The 24,352-nt window shown below is 45.6% G+C and overlaps 1 protein-coding gene across 2 annotated transcripts in view; it reads right to left on the reverse strand.

The window, feature by feature from the left end:
- The window catches only part of SFXN5 (sideroflexin 5), a 107,106-nt gene extending 83,329 nt beyond the window's left edge, over window positions 1–23,777 (reverse strand). For both annotated transcript variants that reach the window (XM_055697932.1, XM_055697940.1), the window contains exons 1-2: window positions 23,625–23,777; window positions 11,150–11,218 (exon numbers count right to left, since the gene is read on the reverse strand). In XM_055697932.1, the coding sequence (XP_055553907.1) occupies window positions 11,150–11,218; window positions 23,625–23,681 (126 nt within the window). In that variant the 5' untranslated portion in view covers window positions 23,682–23,777. The remainder of the gene's footprint in view (window positions 1–11,149; window positions 11,219–23,624) is intronic.
- Window positions 23,778–24,352: the final 575 nt, after the last annotated feature.

The raw sequence follows: 24,352 nt of genomic DNA on the forward strand, positions 1-24,352 counted from the left end.
GTACTGTATCGTTTTAGTGAAGGCAATGAATTTAAGTTACAGAATTATACCTTCTTTCATGCAAACCTCATAATGGGTCCTTTTACCCATATGATAGAAAAGGAAAAAGAATGTAGGGACACCTGTTTTGCTGGTTGGCACAGCCCTGCTGTTTTGTAGCTAACCACAGAAGCAGTATAGAGGAAGAGAACAAACAAAAGAGAAAATAGAAAAAAACTCCCCCTCGCAATGCGTCTATAGAAGATATCACAAAAACCTGAGTCTTTAGTGTGGTACCAGAGATCTAGTGAATCTTGGAGATTAATGAGTTCTCACTTAAAGGCAGAAAATAGTTCAAAACAAAACAGATATGTTCCGGTGCAACGTAGAATTACCCATCTCAGACACTAGTATCACTCCACATCACTCTCAGATTAATATCTCCCAGTGATGTCAACAGGGCAACTGCTTAGATTGAAGACCTGACCTTGCCTCCATGTCCTCTCCCAGTACATGCATTGGTGGGGGAAAACTGAAGGGAAGAGCAAGGCAGAAGCCTTCACATAATAAGCATCACCATTAAGAACTCAGTGCCTACTAAAAAGTTAAAACACAGCAAATTTTAGGCTGATCACAGCACAGCTGTGTAAAGAAGAGCAGCTCCCCTGGACCTAGCATTCATGGCATGCAAGGCAATGTTAATATCACACTTTATAACTGCACATTGAAGTCCAAGTTGAGTTAATTTATCTGAAATACTGTGATATTTTCATATCCTTCAGATGATCTCCAAGTGCCACAATGCCGAACCACTGACCTGTGCTGCTTTTATACAGCGCCTGTTACACACTCATTCAGACGGGGGTTCTGCAAATCAGTTATATCCTCTCTAAAATTACCGAAGTCAGTCATCAGTGCAGTTAAAGTTGGAATCTGACTATCACCAGTGATTCAAATACAGGCATGTGTAAATAAAGATCTTCCTCACATTGTGATAAAATAGAAGACTAAATACATTTCATGTGTTCACGGGATGACAAGAGCATCAAGCCATGCTACCAGTCTGTCAGAATAATCAATTTACTCCCAGAACAGTTATTCTTATATATAGAAAAGTGTTCTGCAGTTGAAGCATTCAAGGTTTATACGCACACACAATACTTTCAAGAACTATATATATAATAATTTTAACATATATATATATAGTGTGTGTATAGTGTGCATACTTGAGTATATACATATATACTCTGTGTAGTTCTTGAAATTAAAAAAAAAAAAAAAAACACAACCCACAGGACAGAAGCAGACAGGTAGAAAGAGTCTTTGACTAGACCAAGCTAAAGAAGAACAACTTAGGATATGAAGAGCAGCTTCGCTGTGGTTAAATCTGCTTATCCAAGCCTGCAGCAAGCACCAGATCACTGAGTAATGGCTCTCAAATATTTAAGCCAAAAAAATCACTCAACTAAACGTTCCCAAACCCCTCCTGCAGGTTATCTGTCATCCAGATGAGTAACATCGACTTCGGCTTGACATTTCTGCACTAGCTGTTGTTTTGGCAGCTTTTCTAATATTAGTGCTGAAGGACATTTCATAAATACAGAATATTTTCTCTGAAATAACACGTAGTGTCATGGTGCTTCATCTAAAGCCCTGTGGTTTTAGTGTAATCGTGGCAAGGCTCCTTGTCGTCACTGCAAACTCCACTCTCACAACCCTCCTGTAAATAAGGCGAGCGCCCCTGAGCTCATTACAAGCTTGCATCCATGGGATCAGTTGCAGGGAAACTCCTTTCTCCCTTTCATGCAAACATCAAAGAGTACTTTGTTGTTTCCTTGGAAGCGCCAGCAGTTACGCCAACCTGAAAGCAGCAATTAATGAATGACTATTGTCCTCAAAAACATTCAACATGCAAGACATATGGAATAGTGGCAATTCCTTCACTAAGCAGAGCAAGCAGGTTGGGATGGGATTCATGGCTGTTTTTACACTGGCTGAGCTCACATCATCAGCACCACATTATTTCCAGCCTTGATATTTTATATGTTCTTGCACTGATTAGCAGCGACTCAGCAGAAGCAGAGAGTCTGTACAAAGACGTCAAATGAGGCTTAGCATCAGATAGAAATGACCTCTGCAAAAATCTATATATTCTTGGCAAAATGTGGGCTCAGAGATGGGGTTTGTTCATGCTGGGTGATAAAGCTGAGGTCAGCACTACCAGCCAAAGCTCATAGCCCTGTGTCACTACACATACGCAACAAGTGATAATTTTTCTGTTTTCTGCCCTGTTTCTGGGTGTGTTGGCCTGAAATTGGCTCTCTCTGACTTAGCTTGTCCCATGCTCTGTGCCTGACATGCCCCTGCAGAAAGAGCTGCCCATCATCCTTCTCACACTTTGCAAAGCCTCTTGCTTGGGACTTCCCAGAGCTGCTCTGGATTTCTCTGACCAGATGGGGCTCAGGTCCACTTGCAGATCCAGGCATCACCCTTGGCTGCTGGCGCGCTCATTCCCCATTCCAAAGGGGACAAGGCTATGATGAGATCCTGAAGGGTCTCAAAGACAAACAGTTAAGGCCAACTCTAGACTATATTTTAGTGCTAGGTGTGAGCACTTTCTTTTGTTCTTCTACTCCCATTTTACTGTGGCACTGTGAAATTCAGAAAGTTATATTCATCAGTTTTTATACATTTTACAAGAATATCAAAGGTGAAGTATGATCGAGTGTATTCAAGAATCTCCCCCCCTCCCCCCCCCCCCTTCTTCAAAGGCTAAGCAACCACTCATTTCACCTAAAAAGCTGGCTATGGAAACACTGCCTTGCTCCAAAAATCAGAATTACTTAACCTATAAAAGTTTTCATTACTGGTTCAGGAAAAGCATCCACATGACTCAAACTTTCTCCAACAGTGGCCACAAACAGTGCACAGGGCAAAAAGCAAGAAGGCAGAAAGCAGAAATAATGTCTCCCCTAAGCACCTTCCAGGCTCCCACTGCTTTCAGCCAAGCCTGATGAGGTTTTTGCAGATTTAGTGATCTCCAGTAGATTTCTCCTCCAGCTGCTTGCTTTGTATCCCTTTGAACCAAACTACCATCATCCAAGTAGACATAACAGACAAGCTGTATATAGCAACAAAAAAAAAATGTGTCATAACTCTTAGCCCCCTTCCCTTATGCATATATATGCTAAATCTGTCTTTAAATTTAAACTTATCTTAATAAAAAAAAACATGCAAGTGATAGAGTGAATACATGAGTCCTTTCCTGGAAGGAGCTTGCATTCTTTAGGAGCATAAGTGCATCCTGAGTACTTCAATGGATAAGGCCAGTCACTGGCCATACTTTTCCGCATCTATCCAATAACCCAGACAGAAAAGTAAGTCCTCATTATTTAAGCCAAGTCCTCTCGACACTGGGCAAAAAGAGGAATAGTTATGGATTAGGATGATATTTTCTGGTGATAGAGCACTGGGTGACGCACTGTTCCTCCAGAAGGGCTGAGGAACTGGGTAGAGAAGAAAAGCTGACTCTGAGAAATGGGCACGTGGGATGAAATCCAACAGCACAGCATGTGGCCATGCTCCTCTCGGCAGGCTCAAATTTCTGCAAAACCCTCAAAGCTCTGTAGCTGAAACGACCAGCTACAAGAAAGACCAGTTGAGAGCATTGGTTGATCACCAGATAACTATGAAGCACTGCAAACATGAGAAACAAATGGGATTTTCAGGCTGTTTCAGGCATTTCCAACCTGTGAAGAAATATAATACAAGATCACAACCGGACTTGAGCCTCTGAAGTTGTTCTTGACAGCACCTTCCCCTGTTGTCCTCATGGCTGTTTAAAAATATCACACTAAGAAAAAGCTATTGCCTAGCATGAGTAGCAATGAAATATCACTGTATAATATTGTAGACGTCCCAATAATCCAGAGGTGAAAAGCCAGACAGCTGAATGACTAATGACTGCAGATCCAGGGAAGACAACCCTTCTTGCCTCCAAAGCTAGAAAATAACCCAGGAGTGCCAGCACAACATTCTGGAGAGCCATTTGTGCTCATTACTGGTATGTGTTTTTGTCACTGAAATTACCTACACTGTGTGTCTTGCAAATTATCTCCACAGAACAGCATGTAACTCTGAATGAAAAACTGGAAGTAATAGATGAATGGGTCTGTGTTCTATTTTTTTCTCCTTCTCTTGAGGAAATCTTAGTAGTTACTATAACAACCCTGGCCAGATCCCATCTTGTTTAGTATGGTAACAAACAGAAAACAAAAAAGCCCGATTTTGCTTTTAAAATTGCAGTCTTCATGAATTTCCTCTTTCAGCTCCATGGGGAGAGAAGGGAACTTTCTCAGAGAAAAAAAGTCCTAGACCAACACTGCTGATGGTTCCCGAGATTGAAAAAAAGAGTGGTACAGAAAGAGAACAAAAGTGTTAAATGCAAGGACCACATTAAGAAGACTCCTTTCACATGGCTCTGAGGTGTTCAGGTAGTTTTAGCAAACAACCCACAGCCTCAAAATTTCATTGGCGAAAAGACACAGTTGCCCTGTATCCCTACTAGAAAAGTCAAGCACGCTCTTTTAACCAAAGCCTCCAAAAAAAAGGAAATAACTTTACAGCGTGCAACAGCTCCAAATGCCAACCAGCTCCACTCCCTGGCTTTTAGCACGATACAGCATTATTATAGTAGTTGATAATGTCTAAGATTACACTTCATTTCCATTTTCATGGGGAGGGGGGGAAGAGGCCTGTCTACAAGGTTGTGCTACTGTTTCAATATTTATTGTTGCTTGACTTCTCTGCTGCTATCTGTAGGAAGAGGTGTCACTTGAGTTTTTACAGCATCACTTAAAAAAACCACAACCACAGTTTTTACTAGTATGTATCATATCTTTCATACCCCTTTCCTCATAAAAACTAGAGCACTTCTAGTGGTGGATGATGGGGTCTCAGCTATCACAATAGGGTGCTAGACGGACCATCTGCACCCAGAGGATGTTCTTACAAACCTAAGCCCAGAAGCAGTGCCAGGGATCTACCATGCTCAGTGATTCAGAAGCACAAACTCCACACTTGGTCCTCCACCACAGCAGCCACGTCCGCCTGGGAAACACTACCCAGGTACAACCGCCTTTGGAAAAAGGCTCAATCATTGCCTCATGCTGGATGCAGCTGGGAAACACCCAGCTTTTGAACTACAGCTCAGTTCACTAAGCCCATGAGAAGTATGCAGTGGGCTACCACTGATCCACGAGCCTGGGTGCAATTGTTACAGCTGCACTATTAAACAAGTCAGAGCCCAGGCATGAGCCTGTATCAGCATGATCTCTGGCATCATTTTGATTCAGACCATCCAGCCCTCTGTGAAGTGATTCCCAGTCACAGTTTGAAAGTTGCCATGGGCCAGGACAGCTGCCAGCAGGCACCTTTTGGAGAGGAACAGCACTCACCTGCATGGCACAAGCCACATCTGCTGGCTGCATGGCCAAAACCCACTACCTGACTCAGTTTGAACAAACCAGCTTAGATTTAACCCACAGGTTTTACCACAGAGAGCTAATGTAACCTGTTGAGCCCTGACTCAGGCCAACAGGCGTTAACTCAGAAGGTCCTTGCCTGGAGCAGGCTGGCAGGGCTACATCAGCAGAATGTTTTAGCCTTTGTAGAAAGAATTGCTGAAGGACTGTGTTATTAGGGGCTTAGTTTGGCACACCAAAGAAAGAAAGAGAAAGAACAAAACCAGAGATGCCAGCAGGAAAGTAGCCCACATCACACTGAGATGATGGCCACCTCCAGGAACCCTTCACTGGCACTCCATGTCCCTCATGGCCATCACTCCAGCACCCTGGTGGGTTAGAGGACAACCGCCTTAGGTCCCATAGATGACCGCACACGTGAACATGTGTGACACTTCCAGCCAGCATGTGAGCTCTTGTACTGATTTTTCACCTTGTCCTCATTTTTCACCTTGTCCTCCTTGCTCAAGGGCACACTGTTTCTGTCTGAAAGATCTGTGCTTTGCCTTCTCTTGGATCTCAGCTGATGCCTACACATGGCTTAGAGCTGCCTCCAGAAACCCATATGTGCACATACAGACCGTAATAACAGTCATTGTGCCAGTAGCACAACAACATTACTGTTACAAAATCAACAGAAAAAAAAGAGTCAATTTCTGCATTTGAGGCTTTTAAAAGAAAATCCACTGATGGGACAGGGCACACTGGAACAGTTTGCATCTCACTCTGCTTGTACAGGGCTTGTATTGGAGTTTTGAGGTCACATTAGCCCAGTGATGATCCAGTGGGTGCCTGTGACTCACTAGTTTCAGGTTTGGACCAATGATGACTTACAGGCACCTGATCCAAAGCAAGTCTTCTGGCCACCAGCCCCGCAAATTCCATGTGGGTACAGAAATCCAGCTGTGCTCTGCCATCAGTGATTCAACCGTTTCCGATTTTGTCTCACTATGCTACGGATGATACATACGGCAGACTTGACTCCAGCTGGCCCTATTGTATTGGATCTACAGTGACAGACAACAGGAGCCAGAAACTTTTTGTTCAAGTAGAGCCAGCAGATGTGACACTGAATAAACACAGACAGTCAATCTGCTGAGTAAGAAGGTATCGTTCATATAAATAACATACATCTAATCCTGCTTCCATTTTAAACCCAAATATGGGAATGCAAGATGCTCAGTGCTCTGCAGATTTATGCTTTGAACAATGAGATAAAGCAAAAACAGATAACACACAGCCCCTCTGAGCTCAGTTTAATTCTTACTTCACTTCTGCTTTGAATTATTATCAGATCCACAGCTTTCTCCATGTAGAGCTTCCCACAGAGTGTTAACAGTCTGTCCAGGCTAATGTCAGATGGGATAAGTTAGCCTTATCAAAATATCTGCTGGACCCTACTGCTTCTCTAGATGAACCTTAATTACAGAGCAATTAAAAGTATTATTTCAATCATTTTAACCTCACACATTTTGAAAATAGGCATTACACCCACTGAGGGGTTTCTCATGGTCTTGGCGACAAAACTTGTTGGGCTTGACCTCTGCAATGACACATTCCCTGCTTATTGGAAAACTTTGCACATTTGCAGCTGCCAAAAAATTATTTCATTAGAAAGCCAGTAATGATATAAATTAGCACACAAGAAAACCTCCTCTTTGGAGGTTACATGCAATATTGACACGAGGTTGGTGCCTTCTTTCAGTATCATATGTGCTCTGAAAGCAAGTAAAATTGGTAGGTAAGTTTGATACAGATAATTATTCTACCAGAACCCACTGAAGGTCAAACGGGAGCAGCCAGCTTCCAACTGCCCCTGCCGCATGCAAAAGCATAAGCACACACTTTCTTTCTGTGAGTTCACAGACTGCAAAGTACAGCTACAACATAATCCAGTACTCAGTATGCATCCCTTGAGGATTAATGCTTAAGAACCTCTAAAAGACAAGGAAGTTTTTAATTATGTTAAGAATTTGCTTTATTGAAAAATAAATGAGTAAGAGAGGACTGTCACTGAGGCTAATTATACTTGATATTACTGTGCTTGGTTTCCCCCACTCAGAGGGATCACTGCATCCTTCCTCCAAACACAGCCACCAGTAGGACGCAATGATGTAACACACCGCAATTAAAAAAAAAGGATGTAGGAAAAAAATAATATTACATTTCCCAGCATTTTCCATGGGATTAACCTCCATTCTCATTAGAGACTCATTTATCTACTTTTTTTTTTTTCCATTTGCTAGTGAGCTCCTCCAAGACAAACAGCAATTTATTTGTTCCCCGAGAACCCCAGGCCTGAAAGATGCAGCCATCTGTCAGCGGGAAGGAGCAATCCATAAACGGCTGCTTTCTCATCAAACCCTTTCTAGATTTTAATTTGCCACCTAAATTATCAAAGGAAACGAAACAGCTTTTAGTTGTACATATACACACCCAAAGTATATTATATTAAAGCACAAGATTAGATATACAGAGCACAGCAAGTAGGACAGTCAACAAAGCAGCTTTTCTACTCTGCAAAGTGCTTCCCGTAACCTCAGGTGTTCATGTCTATTTTACCAAGAGACCTCTCTAGGGAAAGAGGACTCATGTAGACTTCAAAAGCGTGCTGCAGAAGGTCTGGTGAAGCATCACTATCATGTAATTCAAATTCCCAAAGAAAATGCTTGGAGGCCATTTCCTACCTTGGAAAGCCACGAAGCCACTCCTGAAGACCATGTTCAGACCTATGCTTGTCAGACCCTCTAAGAACACCACCAAACCTCCCTCATTTGCTGAGGTTCAGTTTGGGGTCCAGAATTGCCTGAGGCACTCAGATCTTGACAGCCATGTCCAGGGTAAAATTGGGCCATTTGAATTTTGCTCTTTTTTCCCCTAGGTCTCACCTTCTAAGGTGAACCTTGTCAAAAGGTGTCTGGGAAAATTGTTACACCAGCTGACCACTCTGTACTCTCAACCTTACCAACCTCTTCGAAAACTTGTAACAGTTTGAAAAGGTGACAATACAAACATAAAAAAGCATGCTGCTGGGCCAAAGGAGGGATCATCTCATTGAAGTTCAAAGCAAGTACCCAACTCACAGATAGCTTACCCAAGAGTCTAGCCATCCTCTATACCCGATGGAGCATGACAAGCAAGGTGAGCACCCTCAAAGGGCAGAAGAGATTCAGCCCTTAAAGTAAGGCGTTCACAAAGAAGGGGAAAAGTGAGCCCTTCAGGATCTAAAGTACCTGTTTTCATTATGGAACCAGAACTGTTTGCTGCTGGAGGTAACAAAATGGGAAGACAGAACAACAGGGTTTGGGGCACACAGTGAAACCAGACTGGTTATAGTCCTCAGTTTAAATTGTTTCATTATACTACCATAACCATAGCGTGAAAGAGCTTACTCCATCCCAAACAGGAACCCAGTGCCGCTTTCTTAAAGCTATTTCATAACTGAAAAAAGTAGAACCACTAACTCAGTCAAGGTCACTCATATCCCCCAACTTGAGGGATGCTCAAGAAGTAGGCTTGAGAATTCTCTTTTTTCTGTACTACTGTCATTGTAAAATTGACTAGTTTGGTCCTGCATTGTGCACAGCAAGTTATCCAGCTTAAAAAAACCCAACAGACTACATACATACACACACTACAGGCTTAAAAGGAGATTTAAGAAAGGTGAGGATTACTATTAGAACATGGAAACATTCCCAAAGGAAGAGAAATTTTAACTAAACCAAACTGGATGGATGTTATACACCCAACAGAATTTTCCTCCAAAAAGAGGAAAAGAAAATAAGTTGAGGCATAACAAAATCCACCAACAAAGTTAGCAGAATCATCTGCTTCTGTCATACCAGAAGAACCTCTGTCCAAGTGACCTTGACTCAGGTGACTTGGACCACCTGATGCAGCTGCCTGGAACCCAGAACCCATGTTCCTCCTCAAATATCCCAAGCATATCCTGTCCCAGACGTCGTGCCCCAAAGCAGTAGGCTGGGAAGCACATGCTCACAGAAACCCACCAAATACCAACTGTGCAAAACTTTCCAGTGCAAATTCACCTGGTGAGAGAGGGGGATTTCAGTGGCTGGCTGGATCCACTGCTAAGCATTAGTTTCCTCACTGCCTTTAGGTGTTACATTAGCACTCTCAGTGCACGACAAAAATGGACAAAGACGGTCTCATTTCTCCAGCACCCCGTTCCCTTTTGCATCATTAGGTAGTGAAGGCCCCTCCCATCCATTTATGAATTTCAGAATCAAAATTATGAAATGACGTAAAGAGAGCTTGCAAACCTCATACAGTCAGCACAAATGCACACTGGAGGATTCCCCATGCTGTCAAACACATGCCTTCGATACACACCACGATGCACTGAACACCAGATCTCTGCTAAGGTAAGAGCAGCATCAAGCCTTTAATGTGTAGAATTGTTTTTATTCTGGTATATGTGCTTACATCCTCTCTAAATAGCAGCTCCAGCATCTGCAAAGTGCACTGCATCCTCAGGTAATATTGTGATTTTAATTTCTTTTATCATGACACAACAAAGTCTCTTTGGAATTGCAACATTCTTTTCCTAGCAGGTTACGTCCCCAGGCTGAGTTCCATATTGAGGTTGGTGGCTTTTGAAAATTGATCTCAGATGTGATCTGAGCCTGTGCTTTTACAAGGGAAAGTATAATCTTCAACTTGATGGTATAAGAACAGCTGCTTTAACGTCTGCAGTTCTCTTGAGCACACATACAAAAAGTACTCAAAATAAATGACACGATACATCTTAGCCTCACGTTTTTGAAAAAAGCTAGCTGATTTAGAAGAAAGATTATTTAAAGTTGCATCAGGTCTTTTTCCCCCCTGCAATCACAGGGTGCAAGGAACTGGACTCAGTTCACCACTAGCTACAAAAAGCAGTTCAGCTCCATGTGTTTTGAGAATTCCTTGTACGTTTATTTTCATCTTACACTACCCCACTGAGAGAAAAGAGATGAAAAAAGGAAAAGCAGCTTCCCTTCACTGAAAGCAAAATCCTAAGTCTTCTGGCCAACAGGCAAAACTTACGATCACCAACAGAAATATTTCTTCTAAAGGATTCCCCAAACTATTACTCACTATTTTAGAAAGCAGAGAAGCTCAATAATGCTGGACAATGCTAAATTGGGCCAGAAACCCAAAACTCAGTTATTAACAGGGTAATAACCACAGAAGAACTACAAGACTGCTCAGAAAATGCCTTTGTGAGTGCAGCCACTGAAAGACTGCGGTGCAAACCCACCCAGCTCACTTTCTCCATGAGAATTAATATTTGCTCTCACCTACTCACCTGCCTTTTTCGTTTGGTCAGGTTTCTTACATGAAGACTTGTAGGAATTTTCCTTCCGAGAAGACTGCACTGGCAAGTTTGACTGAAATGAGTTCAGGGTCTCACCACTTACTAGAGGGAGAAGGGAGACCGCCAGGCGTGGATTCACTGATGTCTAATAAAAAGCAAGTTTATGCTATGGATTTAACAGCACTTAGTTGGGCAATCAATCAACTGTGAGACAGAAATCCACTGGAAACCTGGCTTCATTACTTCTGCTGTTCACAGAAGAAACTGTTTTTAATCTAAACCTGTCTAATAAACAGTACTTTCAGAAAACAAGGTGTGTATACATTACCTCAGTAACAAAGAGAGTGCGCGGATCAATGATGTCCAAGAAGTGCCTGAATCTGCCATAAAATGAAGTCTGGAAGATAGGGAAAAAAAAACGAAAACGTGTACAGTTAGAAATTGCCATTCACCTGCTGTAGAGAAAGGTTTTCTTTCTTCTGCAAAACTAAGTAGCAACTAAAAAGAAGTAATGCAGAAGCTATTCACTGGTAGTTTGTGATAGGAAGTCTGAAAGGAAAATATGAGGATTTGGACCCAGCTAATAGCAGCATTGCTATTAACAGGCTACCAATATAGATGCTTTAATAAAGGGATACTGTCAAGCTGCTAAAATACCCTTTACTTTTCCCTCAAAAATGAAATATGCCTGCTTCCGTATGGGACTCCTGGGAGATATGTGAAGCCACAAAAACCCAACATGCAGCCAGACCTCCCACACAGAGCAATGCAGTCAAAGGAACTGCCACCCTACATCTTTAGTGCACTCCCTGTGTGCTGCCTGTCCTCATTCCCGCTAGCACCCATCTCACATGGCCACCAGCACCACAGGGTCCCCGATTTTGGGGACAGACTAGCATGAAGAAACTCCTCCACCCATATGCTTCTGGGGAAAAAAAAAAAAAAAAAAAGATAGGTGAAATTGTATTTTCAAATGTTCTAAAGAGACTTTAAAGATTTAATAAGGGAACAAGTCGGTTTTCCTTGATAGGAAGAATAAGAAAGGTAAAAGATGAGACCAAGTACAAACCCACTTTTACCTCTTCCATTTATTGCCAAATTGTCTAGGTACTAAACAAGGTCTGGGTTTCATTGTGCCAGTCACTCCACAAACACAGAGCAGAAGATGGACTGTGAACCTTAACATACGTAAAAGAAACTGTAACTTTGTGGCTTGGGCTTGTTCTTAGTGGCACATTTGGAAAAAAACCAGTCTAGATGCACTTGCATAGGGATAACATTATGCAAAAGCTGGTGAAGATGCTTTCATCAGGAGCAGCAAAAGTATTTGAAGGACCAGGAAGGGATGCAGAGAACAGAGGACAATCTGAAAGAAGAGGGAGATGTCTGTGAAACAGGCTGCAAAGATCTCTGGCAGCTCCAAAGGAAAGGAGAGCAGTTTTGACTCAGTATTTAGAAAAAAATAAAAAAATCAAAATTTAATTTAGGCAAGCTCAAAGCACCAGACCATGAAACAATGATACGTCAAGAGCACTGAGGATACACGTACATCATTACTCAAACATCAGTCTGGATTCTTCCCTCTGGATGCAGATGTAGGCTGAGTGCCAGTGCTGCCTTTCTGCAGCCTAAACTCTCATCTGGACATCAGCAAGGCCAAACAGACCCAGGGCAGCCTGGTCCAGCAGCCGCTGTCTCCCCCATGGCCTCTACCCAGCAGCATTTGCAGCCCATCATGGATGCAGAAGGGACACAGGTCACGGACCTCCACGTGAATATTGGGACCCCTTTGCCCTGGGTGCTCTCCACCCACGAGCAGGCAAATCTCTTTTTGCATTTGTAATGCCGAAACACACAATAACTACAGGAGCAGAATACAGATACAGCAGTGTGAATGGCATTTGATCACAGCCTAGCATAATTTTATGAAACATGCTGGTTCTTCATTGCTGAATCCATCAAGCACTGAGAAATACCAGTAATACTACCAACTTATTGAGGCAGAAATCCCTCTCCAATGGCAGTTTGCAGCAACACTGCTGTCCACCACCTCATGTCACAACACCCCGTTCTCAGCTGCTTACAAAACTCTGCTGTTATTTTTCCATGTTCTGCACTAAAAAAAAGAAAACCCCACAACTAAACAAAATAGCTTCACATAACTTCCCCCCCCAAAAAAAGCCCAGTGGATTTTAATTAGCATCGATTTACTTAACACTAATTCTGGTACTTTCCAGCTTTTGTGAGCTTGACATTTTGCTCCCTTACTTTTATTTTCAGTATAAAAGATCTCTGCAGATGCCACTGTCCTCCACATCACTACGGCCTGATGCTTGCCAGTGGTGCAGGGAGCGACATGACTAGCGCGTGACTCACTTGGCCCCTTGTCACGTTATCCTGAGCGCTCCCACCTACCATCATCCCTCTCCCACTGCCCATCCTTCTGCACTTGCTCAACACCAAACAGCAACAAGAGAATTCAGAGCAGTTCTAAGCACGGGGTTTAAACAAGAACAGATGGGGGAGATTTTTAAATTTAAGTGGTCCCAATTTCTTCACTACCTTTATTGTTGCGATATGCATTTCACAATGAGAGAAACAGTATTTAATAGAACAGTATTTTACACCCACTTTACAAAAGACGTAAATGACACTACAAGGCACAAGGAAAGGGGAATGAGACTGTAAGTTCAAAATTGATTGATACAAATGTTATTTTCGAAGCACAGGTTTAAGTTTGCAACACTGCAGATGCTCTCAGGATGCCAGTCCTGTAGCCCAAGGTCATTGTTTGTTTGGCTCAGGTACAGTGCTGGTCTCCTGCTCTGATCAGCCTCAGCGACACCCAGCTAAGGACACGTTTCAGCAGCTCAAACCCATCCTGCTGCAATCTCATTCCCATGGCCACCCCTCCTCTCCTGCCCTGTGCCAGCGCTGACACTCACCCGATGCTGCAGCCATCTGATCGGGGAGCTAGGAGTGCCAGAAATCTAAGCCATAAAGGAGGGATCTGTTTTCAGGTGGTGGTGTTGCCTGAACTCATCGGTTCTGTGGTCAGACAAGCCCCAGGGCAAGGGCAGGACCATTCCAGCTGGGTCAGGACAACAGCCCTCACTCAGGTTGCCATGGAAGTGTGCAGTAAGGTCCTGAGGTAAAAAAAAAAAAAAAAAAAAGCGAACTCTACCATGCAGAGCTGTTGACTTCAAACGCTAGTGGCCAACAATCTAAGTGGACACACAAAAACTAACCAGAAATGCTGCAACCCAGTAAGGAAAGAGGTGCTTTTCCAGCCTCATGAAACTTAAAAGATCTGTATGAAAACATCTTGGGGCTTTCCGAAGGCTTTCTCCAAGAAGCAAAATTGCTTTATCCTCCTAGCCTTCTTCCTGGGAAAAAAAACCCCAAAAAGTCTGAACATGCAGGCTAGGCTAGGCACCAAGAAAATTAACACAGCCAATAGCAGGCACTGCACTATGGGCTTGCTAGAAGATGGTGGCCAAAGCGTCCTTTCCTCAGATACCACCAGGCACTTGATGGCGTGAGGTCACCTAGGGCCAACCACTTGTCTGCCAACAAACTATTTCAGTGCTTGCTTCTTTCATCTCCACTTTAAAAAAAAATAATTACCCTCTTGCTACAGCTACTTCAAAGAAAGGACAACGAGAATACACGTGCACTTCTTCCCTAGGCTGAAACACAAAGCAGAAGCCAGTTCTCAAGAACATATCTGACAATCGGGGTGCACAGAGACCAGGTGTGGAGACCTGAGCTGGAGTCCATCCTCCCTCCCCTAAGGCAGGCAACAAGACCCAACTCATCGGCTGTGGTTTCCACTTTGTTTGAGTTACCATGAGCTCTCTAAAATGCAATTGCATAAATGTGCTTTTCCTTATTGCTCTTACGAACCGCCTGAAAAGGTCCTCTTAGAAGTCTCCCATGAAGGAGATTCTAGTGCTTAGCCACCACCCAACCTTTCCAGCAGAAGGGCTACTGTCACCATGACACTCAATCTCCATCACACCAATTGAAGCCAAAATCTGCCTGCTCTCTTTCCCAGATCCCAGGAAACAGGATGAGCTGCAGTCCCATGACAGCGAGTTATCCTTTAACTCATCCTGATCAGCTTGGCACGCTCACAGGTCAGCTCAACATCCCCCATCGCCACCACGGGACAGCACAGCAGAAGACAAGCCATTAACAAACTTCTTGCTCTGCTGTTTCTAGTCCAAATATCCTCAAACAAGCAACCCCATTAAACCTTACTCACTCCCATACCCAGGCCAAGATTTTAAAGAGAGCTTTGTTAATCAAGCAACTGGAGAAAAAAAACAAACCAACCAACATTCTAATTGGTAAAAAAGCCCTTTCCCCATCCCACTTCTCCCCCTCATGCACACACAAGCTGGGCTCACTTGGAATCAAAAAACCCAGGGGAAAAGCAGCAAATAAAGCTCAGCCTTGGACAGGAGAGAGCAACATGAAAGCAAGATGAGTGGCAGAGCAGAATGGGTGGAAGTGTCCAGTTCTACATCTAAACCATCTCAAAGCCAATTAATTCATGGTGCCAAACTTTGTTTCATTAAAAAAAAAATCCCAAAGAGTAGAGCAGTATGAGTTTGAAGAAGTTTTATGTGTTTGCTTTTTTTTTTTTAAACTCTCATGAACGAGAACCTCATTTTTCCACAACAAAAGCTCTTTCTGTGGTCTCGCAGAGAACCACATAAAATGGAACCAAATTCAAACTAAGAGCAAAGTTGTCTTCTTGAGGCTGCATCTACACATCATCACTGTGTATTTCACTGCTCAGCCCTCCTAAGCAGCAATGTATTTACCATGGGTATGCAGCCCCTGAGCAAAAATACCCATTGCTTTTACTGCCATCCAGCCACGAGACTTTGTGTTTTTCCTTTCCAGATGACTATGGAAAGCTGCTTCACTGCTAGACCTTCCTGGTTGCCTTTCCGTCATCCAAGTCAGTTCCTGCTTCCTGGGTTTAGTCTCCTGACTAGAAGCCATCAGAAGTTTTTTAATTAAAGACTGGTATTTGTTTTCACAGAGCTGCATGCAAAACAAAAGGCCAAAATAAAAAGCTAAATCTTAATAATTTAGAAATTTAGGGGTAAATTAAATCAGATACAATGTTGCACTTCAACTGCAACTCAAGATGCTTTCGTGAACATACCCACAAAACTCAACTCACAGAACAGACCAAGATTTTGCTCTCCACCCCTGATGAAAATACTTTCCTCCAACTACCAGGTTTCTACAGCATAAGCAGGAAATCAATAACCAAAATACAACAGACTGTTTTGCAGACTGACCACAGACAAGAAGCCTTCAAGAAGGCCTTCTTTGGCTCTAACAAACTAAAAAAATCAGTTCCCACAGTGGGGCTATGAGGACTCAACCCAGACACCCTCAACATCTTTACTTTCATTTACACACTGACATTTTATACTCCTCACGTGCACTCAGGCTTCACTGAACACTTCAGTGCTTTGTGTGATGGGAGTATCATGTTTAGCTACGAATAAAAAGTGATGAAAAATAAGTAAATAACTTTTTTTAAAAGAAAAATATATTTTTCCAGTTAAAATACATTCAACTCCCAAATTATTTTCCACTGCCAGATGAATCCATTGCACATTGCTGGCTGTCTTTGAGCACTCCAAAGCACCAAAGTGATCAAGCAGGCACTGACCTGTTTTCTTACAGACTCTGCTAAGAGGAATGGCAAAGACCCTGTGAAGAAGCTAATTGAAAACAGTCCGAAGAAACAAATTTAGAAACATGTTAGAGACATTTTTCTTATTCCTTTCTCATCAAAAAAAGCTATTCAAAATTTTTTAATCTATATCAGACCAAACACTGCCACATCATAGCCCACACATCATGGGGCTTCTGCAGCAAAGAGAGATCTCACTGAAAGCCTCAGCCTCAGGCAAACAAGAGGCTGACCTCAGGTGAAGTGCAGTATTGCAGTTTCTAGGCTTTTTACCTTTCTTCTGTAACTGCTTGAAGATCTGCCATTGCTAACAAGCGTTTAGGTCCCTGGGTTAGGAATGTTTCTTTTCAAGCTCTGTTAGAGGGCTTTAGGATACATGAAGCAGCTGGTGCTCTTGCACGTAACAGAATTATCTCAGCAAAATGGTGCCAAAACAAACTCCTGGGGTGCAGGACAAGCAGGGAAAGGCCAGGCACTGTGGCAAGTACTTGCCCACAGTCCATATTGTAAATCCTTATATTTAAGGAACACTTTCTGCAGGTCCTCATTATGGATCATCCTGTTATTCCTGTGACTTAGGTGGCCAAGGCACTGCTCAGCCCTCCTCTGGCCACCTACTGCCTTGTCCCAGGCTCTGACAAACACATGCTCATTCATTATTACAATTTCTAAGAAAAGAGAATTTTATTTTATTTGCCTTTTAAATGCCCCTTCAGTGCTAAAACAGTGCTATTTGCTGTTCCAGGATGTTGCCTTTTGCTGTACATAAACTCCTTTCTTTTCCCGAAACTCCTCCTGACCCTTTCTCCTCTATCCTTCCTCCATCATTCCATGCCCATTATCATCTAATAAGGGGAAAGCAAGGTATTTTCAACTCACTCCAAGGTTTGAACTGGACACACCAACTCAGCCTCCATCCAGCAAACCAACAGTTATTACGACAAGCAAATGGGATGAGAGGATCAAGCCCTGGGACACAGGAACTGTCCAGTGCACCAGCACAGCGGCAGCCCTACGACACACTGCAGTCAACCAAACCCACACTTAAGTGAGAATTCAGGATAGTTCCTTTTTAACAGGATCATTTCCAGCTCTGGCTGTCATGCAAGGAATGGATCTTGCAAGACATCCAGAAGTTTGACCTTCAGCTCCTAAATATCCATCTACCACCTTTTTTGCCATTTTATTCCTGTAACATCTGTTGTAGTAAACAGTTATCTGGAAGAAAACTGAATAACACAAATTTCCTGTGATTAATCGCGGCTATTTTGGGACCACTTCTCACCAGCCTGCAAGCAAGATGAAGTTCTGCAAAGTGGCTGGGAATATTAATTCCCTTACATGGCACAGCAGTTCATAGCAAGCACAGGAGTACATTACAGTTCCAGCTCATTAAAGTGGCTGTGCCACCGGCCACACAAGATCCAGCTGCCTCCGAGATAAGAACTAGAAGGAAACTACTCCTTGCAGGCTCAAGAAATTTTAAGAAGGGTACTGAGAGATGGGTAAGTGACCATTAGCAAGCGCTTGTTTATCACCTTAAAGAGGGCGAGTATTCCTCAAAAGTGTATGCCGAGTAGCCCTGGCAAGAACAGGAGATATGCACTTCCCCAATTTAATTACAGTGTGATTTTAAAAAGGATTTAATTAAGCCAGAGTAAAAGGCATGCAGACTTGGGGGTGTTTTCGAGCTAAAAAATCAGGCTTACATCAGCTTTAAATTAATTACGAAGAGATTTAAGCTAAACCAAACAAAATTAAGAAAATTCAAGCCATTGAGCAATGGGACTCTGGCACGGTACAGCCAGACAGCAGCACACTTGCTGTCCAGCCCATTCCAAGTTTAGGCTAAAGCTGCAGACTCTCAGTCCTTTGATGCTCTCAATTTGACTTTACAATATTAAAGGGCCAAGAGTCAATATGGGAGTAGCTCCTGCATCTCAGTAATTTCAACCACCTGCAGCAACAGGTCTGCTCATGAATGTGAGCACAGCCAAGATGCAGCACAGAGACCTTTCAATAGGTGTTACATTGAGTAGTAGGGGTTTACATCTTGCAGCACAAGATGCAAACAAACTCCCTGTTTAAAATCCAATCCTGGCTGATAGAGATGTAAAAAAGCCAACGGATGGCTTTTTTGGCAGGTTCTGTGAAGTTAACAGATAAAGATGAATTGCAGAGAAGAAGGGGAAATACAGACACCTTTGGGTTTGATGTTTAAGCATGTGTTTGCGGGACCCAATAGATTGCATAGGATAAACAGGGTCAGCCTGTCTTCAGGGCTGAGAAAGCCGGGTTTGGCGACAGCAAACACCATTTAGCATATGCCAACCTCATCTCAAGCAGCGTGTACATGCTAGGCTGGACCTGCACAGACACAGGAGTTAAAGCAGTTATGAACCAACCTTAACCATCCTTCCACAGCCTTTTAAGAAAATCCCTTCTCCATAATGATGACCCTTTAGGAGAGAGGAGTTTCATTCACTCTTTTAAAGCGGAAAACAACATTACACCGAGTAGCACGAGGAGAAATGTCTGTGTTAACATTACAGTACAGCTCTGGTTCCTCCCGCTGCTTGTACCAGGGCTTTCGGCAATCGCAGTATGCTAGCAGCAAGCCATTAAGCTCCTGAGAGGCATATCTAATCAACAGCTTCTTTATCTGTGTGTTATTGCAAGGGTTATCTTGGACATAGGAAGCATATGGTTTTGCTAAGGAGGGTAATAAATGCTGGTTATGCTTTAAACTTACCAGATTAAAGTATATGAACAGCAAGAAAAAATATTTTAGCACTAATGTCCTTATAAGCATTTCTGAGATTAACATGTGTTGAGCACCAACATTTAAAATATCTGCAAGGTCAAGCTCTGACAACAGCACATCTTTAATAATGCTGTTAATATCAGTCACAGAAATTGTACGTTTGGCCAACAGAATAAAACGTCCTAAGCACATCATGTACTCCATGACAATACATACATGCTGAGCTGTTCAAGGGATAAAAAAAAAAGTTTACAGTTCTGCTTTGGGTTTATTCCCTTTTATTTCCCTCTCCTTCCCCTGAAGGATCTAAGATCTGTGACTTCTTATTTCCTACTTAGCAGAGAGAACAAGGCATGCTCATGAGTCACTGAATGGTCAGGGTTGGAAGGGAGCTCTGGAGATCACCTAGTCCAACCTCCTGCTAAAGCAGGTTGCACAGTCACATCCAGGCGGGTTTGAATGTCTCCAGGGAAGGAGACCCCACAGCCTCCCTGGGCAGCCTGTGCCAGGGCTCTGCCACCCTCACAGTAAAGTTCTCCCTCACATTCAGATGGAACTGCCTGTGTCGGAGTTTGTGCCCCTTGTCCTGTCACTGGGCACCACTGGGAAGAGCCTGGCCCCGTCCTGACGCTGGCCCTTAAGGCATTTGCAGACATGGATAAGATCCCCTCTCAGTCCTGTCTTCTCCAGGCTAAGTGGGTCTAGCTCTCTCAGCCTTTCCTCGTAGGGAAACGCTCCAGTCCCCTCATCAACTTTGAAGCTTCGGCTGGACTCTCTCCAGCAGTTCCCTGTCTCTCTTGCCCTGCTTGTTGAGACGATCACCCTTGACTTCAGCTGGGAAGGAAGTCAGCGCACTCCTTGTTCAGTTTTCCCTGTGCATGCAGTCAGTCCTCCTGCACTAGCCAAGACAACCTCATACTACTTTTTAGTGGACTGACCCCAATAAAAACACCAGAGTTTAACCAGCACTTTCTCCAGCAGTTAACACCTCCGATTAACACACAACCGCACCCAGACTTCATATGGGCTTTTGCTGGAAAGGTTTTCTCAGCTTTCTGATAGAAAAAAACCCGCATTTATTTTGCCCAGGGTAAATGTCTGGGCTACAAGCAAAGAGCCCAGAGCACTGGAAACATTTAGAGCTCTGGCTCTAAATGAGGGAGCTCTTAGTAAATCCTTGGGGGCAGGGGGTGGGGGCAAAGGAAAAAAAAAAAAAAGAAAAAAAGGAAAAAAGAAAGGAGTATGCCTAATAAATTAGAACTACTCATCAGAAAATTAAGTCCTTATCACACATTCTCAAGCCTAACGTCCTCATTTTTTCTTTTACCTAAAAATAGCCTGCTTCCATTGGGAGACAGAGGCTCTTCCCAGCAAAGAAAAAAAAAAAAAGGTGACTAGACAGAACATCATTTGCCCGAAGATGAAGAAAAACAAGTGAACTGCAAAACAAGAAAGGGCAAAAGGGAAATTTAATAATGGCCAGAGGTGGTGCTGGGGACGGACATCTCCTGTCTGCTGTCCTAAATTCTGCTCAGCTGCTTTCTGGGAGCTCTGGGTCACAGCAGGGGAAGGAAACCACCATGTCTCTGAACCAAATCCCCAGGCAGCTGAGTTTGCTCTCCAAGGTTTTTGTTCCTAACACACAACTTTTCCTTGTTTCTCCCTGTAGGGACAAAGATGCTTAGCACAGCTCCCTGCATCAATCCCAGCCCCAGTTTTAGTCAAATCTCCCCTTAAATAGCCCCAGACCTGCTCCCAGCCAGCATTTCAGAGGAAAAGTAAATGCTGTCATCACAGAGGGCTATGTCTAGAATTTAAACAACCACCCAAAGTGACACTAATCCTTTCCAAAACAACTAAGTCACCCTTTGTCAGCTGGACCGTTAAAGCCTAGATCTTATAAAACCCCACAACAGGCCACTGAAAGAAGGGGAAAGGCAAAGAGCTGTGGGGGAAAGCCACTGAACAGCTGATAGAAATGAATCGTGGCGTTTAAGGTCTGCCAATCCCTCAGGCTCACACAGGTGTTCTTCCCCAGCACTGGGAAACAAAGTCTGGTAGCAAATGCCAAGGTCAAGATGGGGGAAATAAATAACTGTAATTGTCTGATCCAGAGATGAAGGACCTTGGCCCTGCCAGCTCACACGATGGGAGCAAGCATGTGGCTGCACCCACATGGGGCAGGCTGCTGTGTCCCAACCCCAGCAGAGCCGACTGCACGATCCAACTGGGTGCCCTAAGCCCTGGCAGCACTCGAGCCTCTCTTGCTCTGTAACCCCATGATGCTGCCAGATCCCAGACTGGGCCATCCAGCTGCACTTCGTGTGTGGGAAGATGGACCAGGAGAAAACAGGGGAGTGCAGGGCAAGAGCTAGCAGGACACCAGCACTACGACCCATCCTACAGCTGCCACTAGACCGCCACGCTGCTTTGCAGAAAATTTTATGGGAAAAGAAAAACAACACTATAGAAGATAAGAGGAATGATTTCCGATGCTCAGTGTGGCCGTCTGGCAAAGCACCCCTGAAAGCATCCAGTCACAAGTGTGCTTTCACCAACGGGCAACCCTCACCCAAGATCCAGGCCACAGTGCAAGTGCAGTCGGCTCATCTCCCAGGAGTGGCAGCGAGGAGAGAGGATGTCTCCGCTCAAACGCACACGCAATCATTAACATCCTGCCATACCCCTCGAAACATTTTCTAAATGTTGCTACAAGTGACAGTCGCTCCTTAATGAACAGAACGCACCGATTCTGTGCCTGACTCGCTGCCAAGTGTGCCTCGAATCATCTGTGGTGTCTAGAAGGGAGTAGCGTCTCCTCCTCCTCCTCTCCTTATTAAAAAGCTCCATCTCCCCAGCCTGAGCATCCTTCAGCTAACGCAGCTGAGCAGGCTCCCAGCACCGGGAAGTCACCCCTTCCTTGCTGCGAGGAAACTGTCACTCCAAGGAGGTTCCCCCATGACCTCCCATCCAGGGATAAGGCAGTGGGGGGAAAGGCACATAGATCCACCACCTGAGAGCTGCCCCCCCCAGGGAAAAATCAACAACTGGACTTCTCAGCAACCCAAATGCATGGCTTTGGTCAAGCCAAGCTCTGCAAGCTGCAATTAGCAAGTCAGATGGTTGGCAAACAGCAGTCCCGTACAGATTTTGCACGAATGGTGGGAAAAGAGTCTCCTTGGAGATTGCCCCAGTAGCAAGGGGGGACACACACCTATTAATGAGCAGACTTTGCTACTCATTCCTGATTTGGCAATTGCAATGGCTTATTCTTCTCCAGAGGAGTCCTGCCCTGCTGAAAAGCAACTGAAGGAGGTTTTACAAACTTTTTGTCAGCCTGACACAGCTCCACGAGAACCAAGAGCAGTCCATATCAGCTGTGCAATGACAGAGACCCTGTGAGCACTTGCAAAGGGAGGCTGTGGAAAGCAGCAGCGGGGATGAGCTGCTTGGAGCCCTGCACCTGCTCTCCTCACTGGGGGACAGCTGCTGTGGACCACAGCCCTTCCTCACCATTCCGTCATCAGTAGGTACCAGGCCCGGCAGCACGGCTGCCGCTTCCTCACCTCACCGGTCATTGCGAGCCACACTTCCTCAGCAGCCACCTCAGACACCCCACACGACTCCACTTCGCGTCAGCCCCTGCCTAACCACCGCCTCAACACCGCGGAGGCGGCCACGTGAACCCGCAGCATGGCCAGCCGGTTGTGAGGGGGCCAAAGCGCCCACTCGGGTGCAGCCCTTGCCCCTACACCCACCGGTCCCCCCCCACCACCCCCCGCCCTGCCCTGCAGGCCCTGCTCCCTCCCGGGGCAGCTCCTCACATCCCCGCGACCTCAGGCTCGCCGCCACCCCGGGGCAGGGCCCAGCCCTCGCACCATCCCACCGGGGAGAAGGGAAGGACGAGGCCGCGCCGAGCGCTGGCACCGGGACCCCGACCCAGCCCTACTGCCCAAGGAGCGGCTCGAACCCGCCGTCCCGGCCCTTCACACCCCACACACACACCCCGCCCCGAGCCACAGGGGCACGGCGGGACGCGCCAATCACCGCCCGCCGCGGGCGCCGCCGCGAGGCGGAGGGCGGTGGCTCTGAGTGACAGCTGTGCCGCCCAACCGCAGGGGGGCTGCGCACCAATCAGCGCGCCGTCCCGGGGGAGGGCGGGGGCAGAGGAGCAGGGGGTCTCGCCTCACGGCGGCGAAAAGGGGGGGAGGGCAGGGGGGCACACGATGCCATCCGCGGCGGGGAGGCGGAGGGGGGGCAGCTCCCGCCGCCGCTCCCTGTCCCGTCCCGTCCCCCTCCCTCCACCGGCGGTACCTGCTCGAAGCGGGGCTTCCCCAGCTGGAACGGGGGATAGTCCGCCGGCTCCGCCATTCCCTTCGCGCGCCGCAGGCGCCACTTTAAACAGCCTCCCCCGGCGCCGGGCCCGCCCCTTGCGGCGCCACCGCCCTCATTGGCCGCGGCCCACCGCAGCTCCCGCGGGGCATGCCGGGACGTGCAGTCCGCCGGCGCCCGGCGCCTCACGGGAGGCGGAGTCCGAGCGGCGGGATCGAGGCCCCCCCGCCAGCCAATGGGGAGCGAGCAGTGGCGCGGGGCGTCATGGGAAATGGAGTCCGCAGCGGGGCGCGGCCAGGGGCACGACGGGAAGTGGGGTTTGGCGGGAAGCTGAGGCGAGCCCACTGAGGAGAATCCCCAGAGGTGGGTGAGGGCAGCGGGGGAGAGGGGGCTTTCCTCAGGGCGGGAGGGTTGTGCGACGTGCTTCCACTCTGCGCCAGCGGTGGCGCCCTCTGTCCAGGCTGCCGCTGCTTGAGGGTAGCGTGAGGCCCCGAGGGAGCGGCCAAAGGGTTTGAGTACAGCAGGGCATCCGTACTGCTCCCTTACAGTGTAATCCCACAAGGCGTCAGGGCTCTGCGAGGACCACACACAGCATATGTGAGTCTTCCCCTGCCTCAGTTCCTGCTGCTCCTTTGCTGTTCTCCTTTTTGTGACATAACAGATGAATTTAGCAACTAACAGAGATGTCTGAGGCAACTGGCAATGCCCAG

This window comes from Falco cherrug, chromosome 1, assembly GCF_023634085.1.
Source record: "Falco cherrug isolate bFalChe1 chromosome 1, bFalChe1.pri, whole genome shotgun sequence".
Lineage (NCBI taxonomy): Eukaryota > Metazoa > Chordata > Aves > Falconiformes > Falconidae > Falco > Falco cherrug.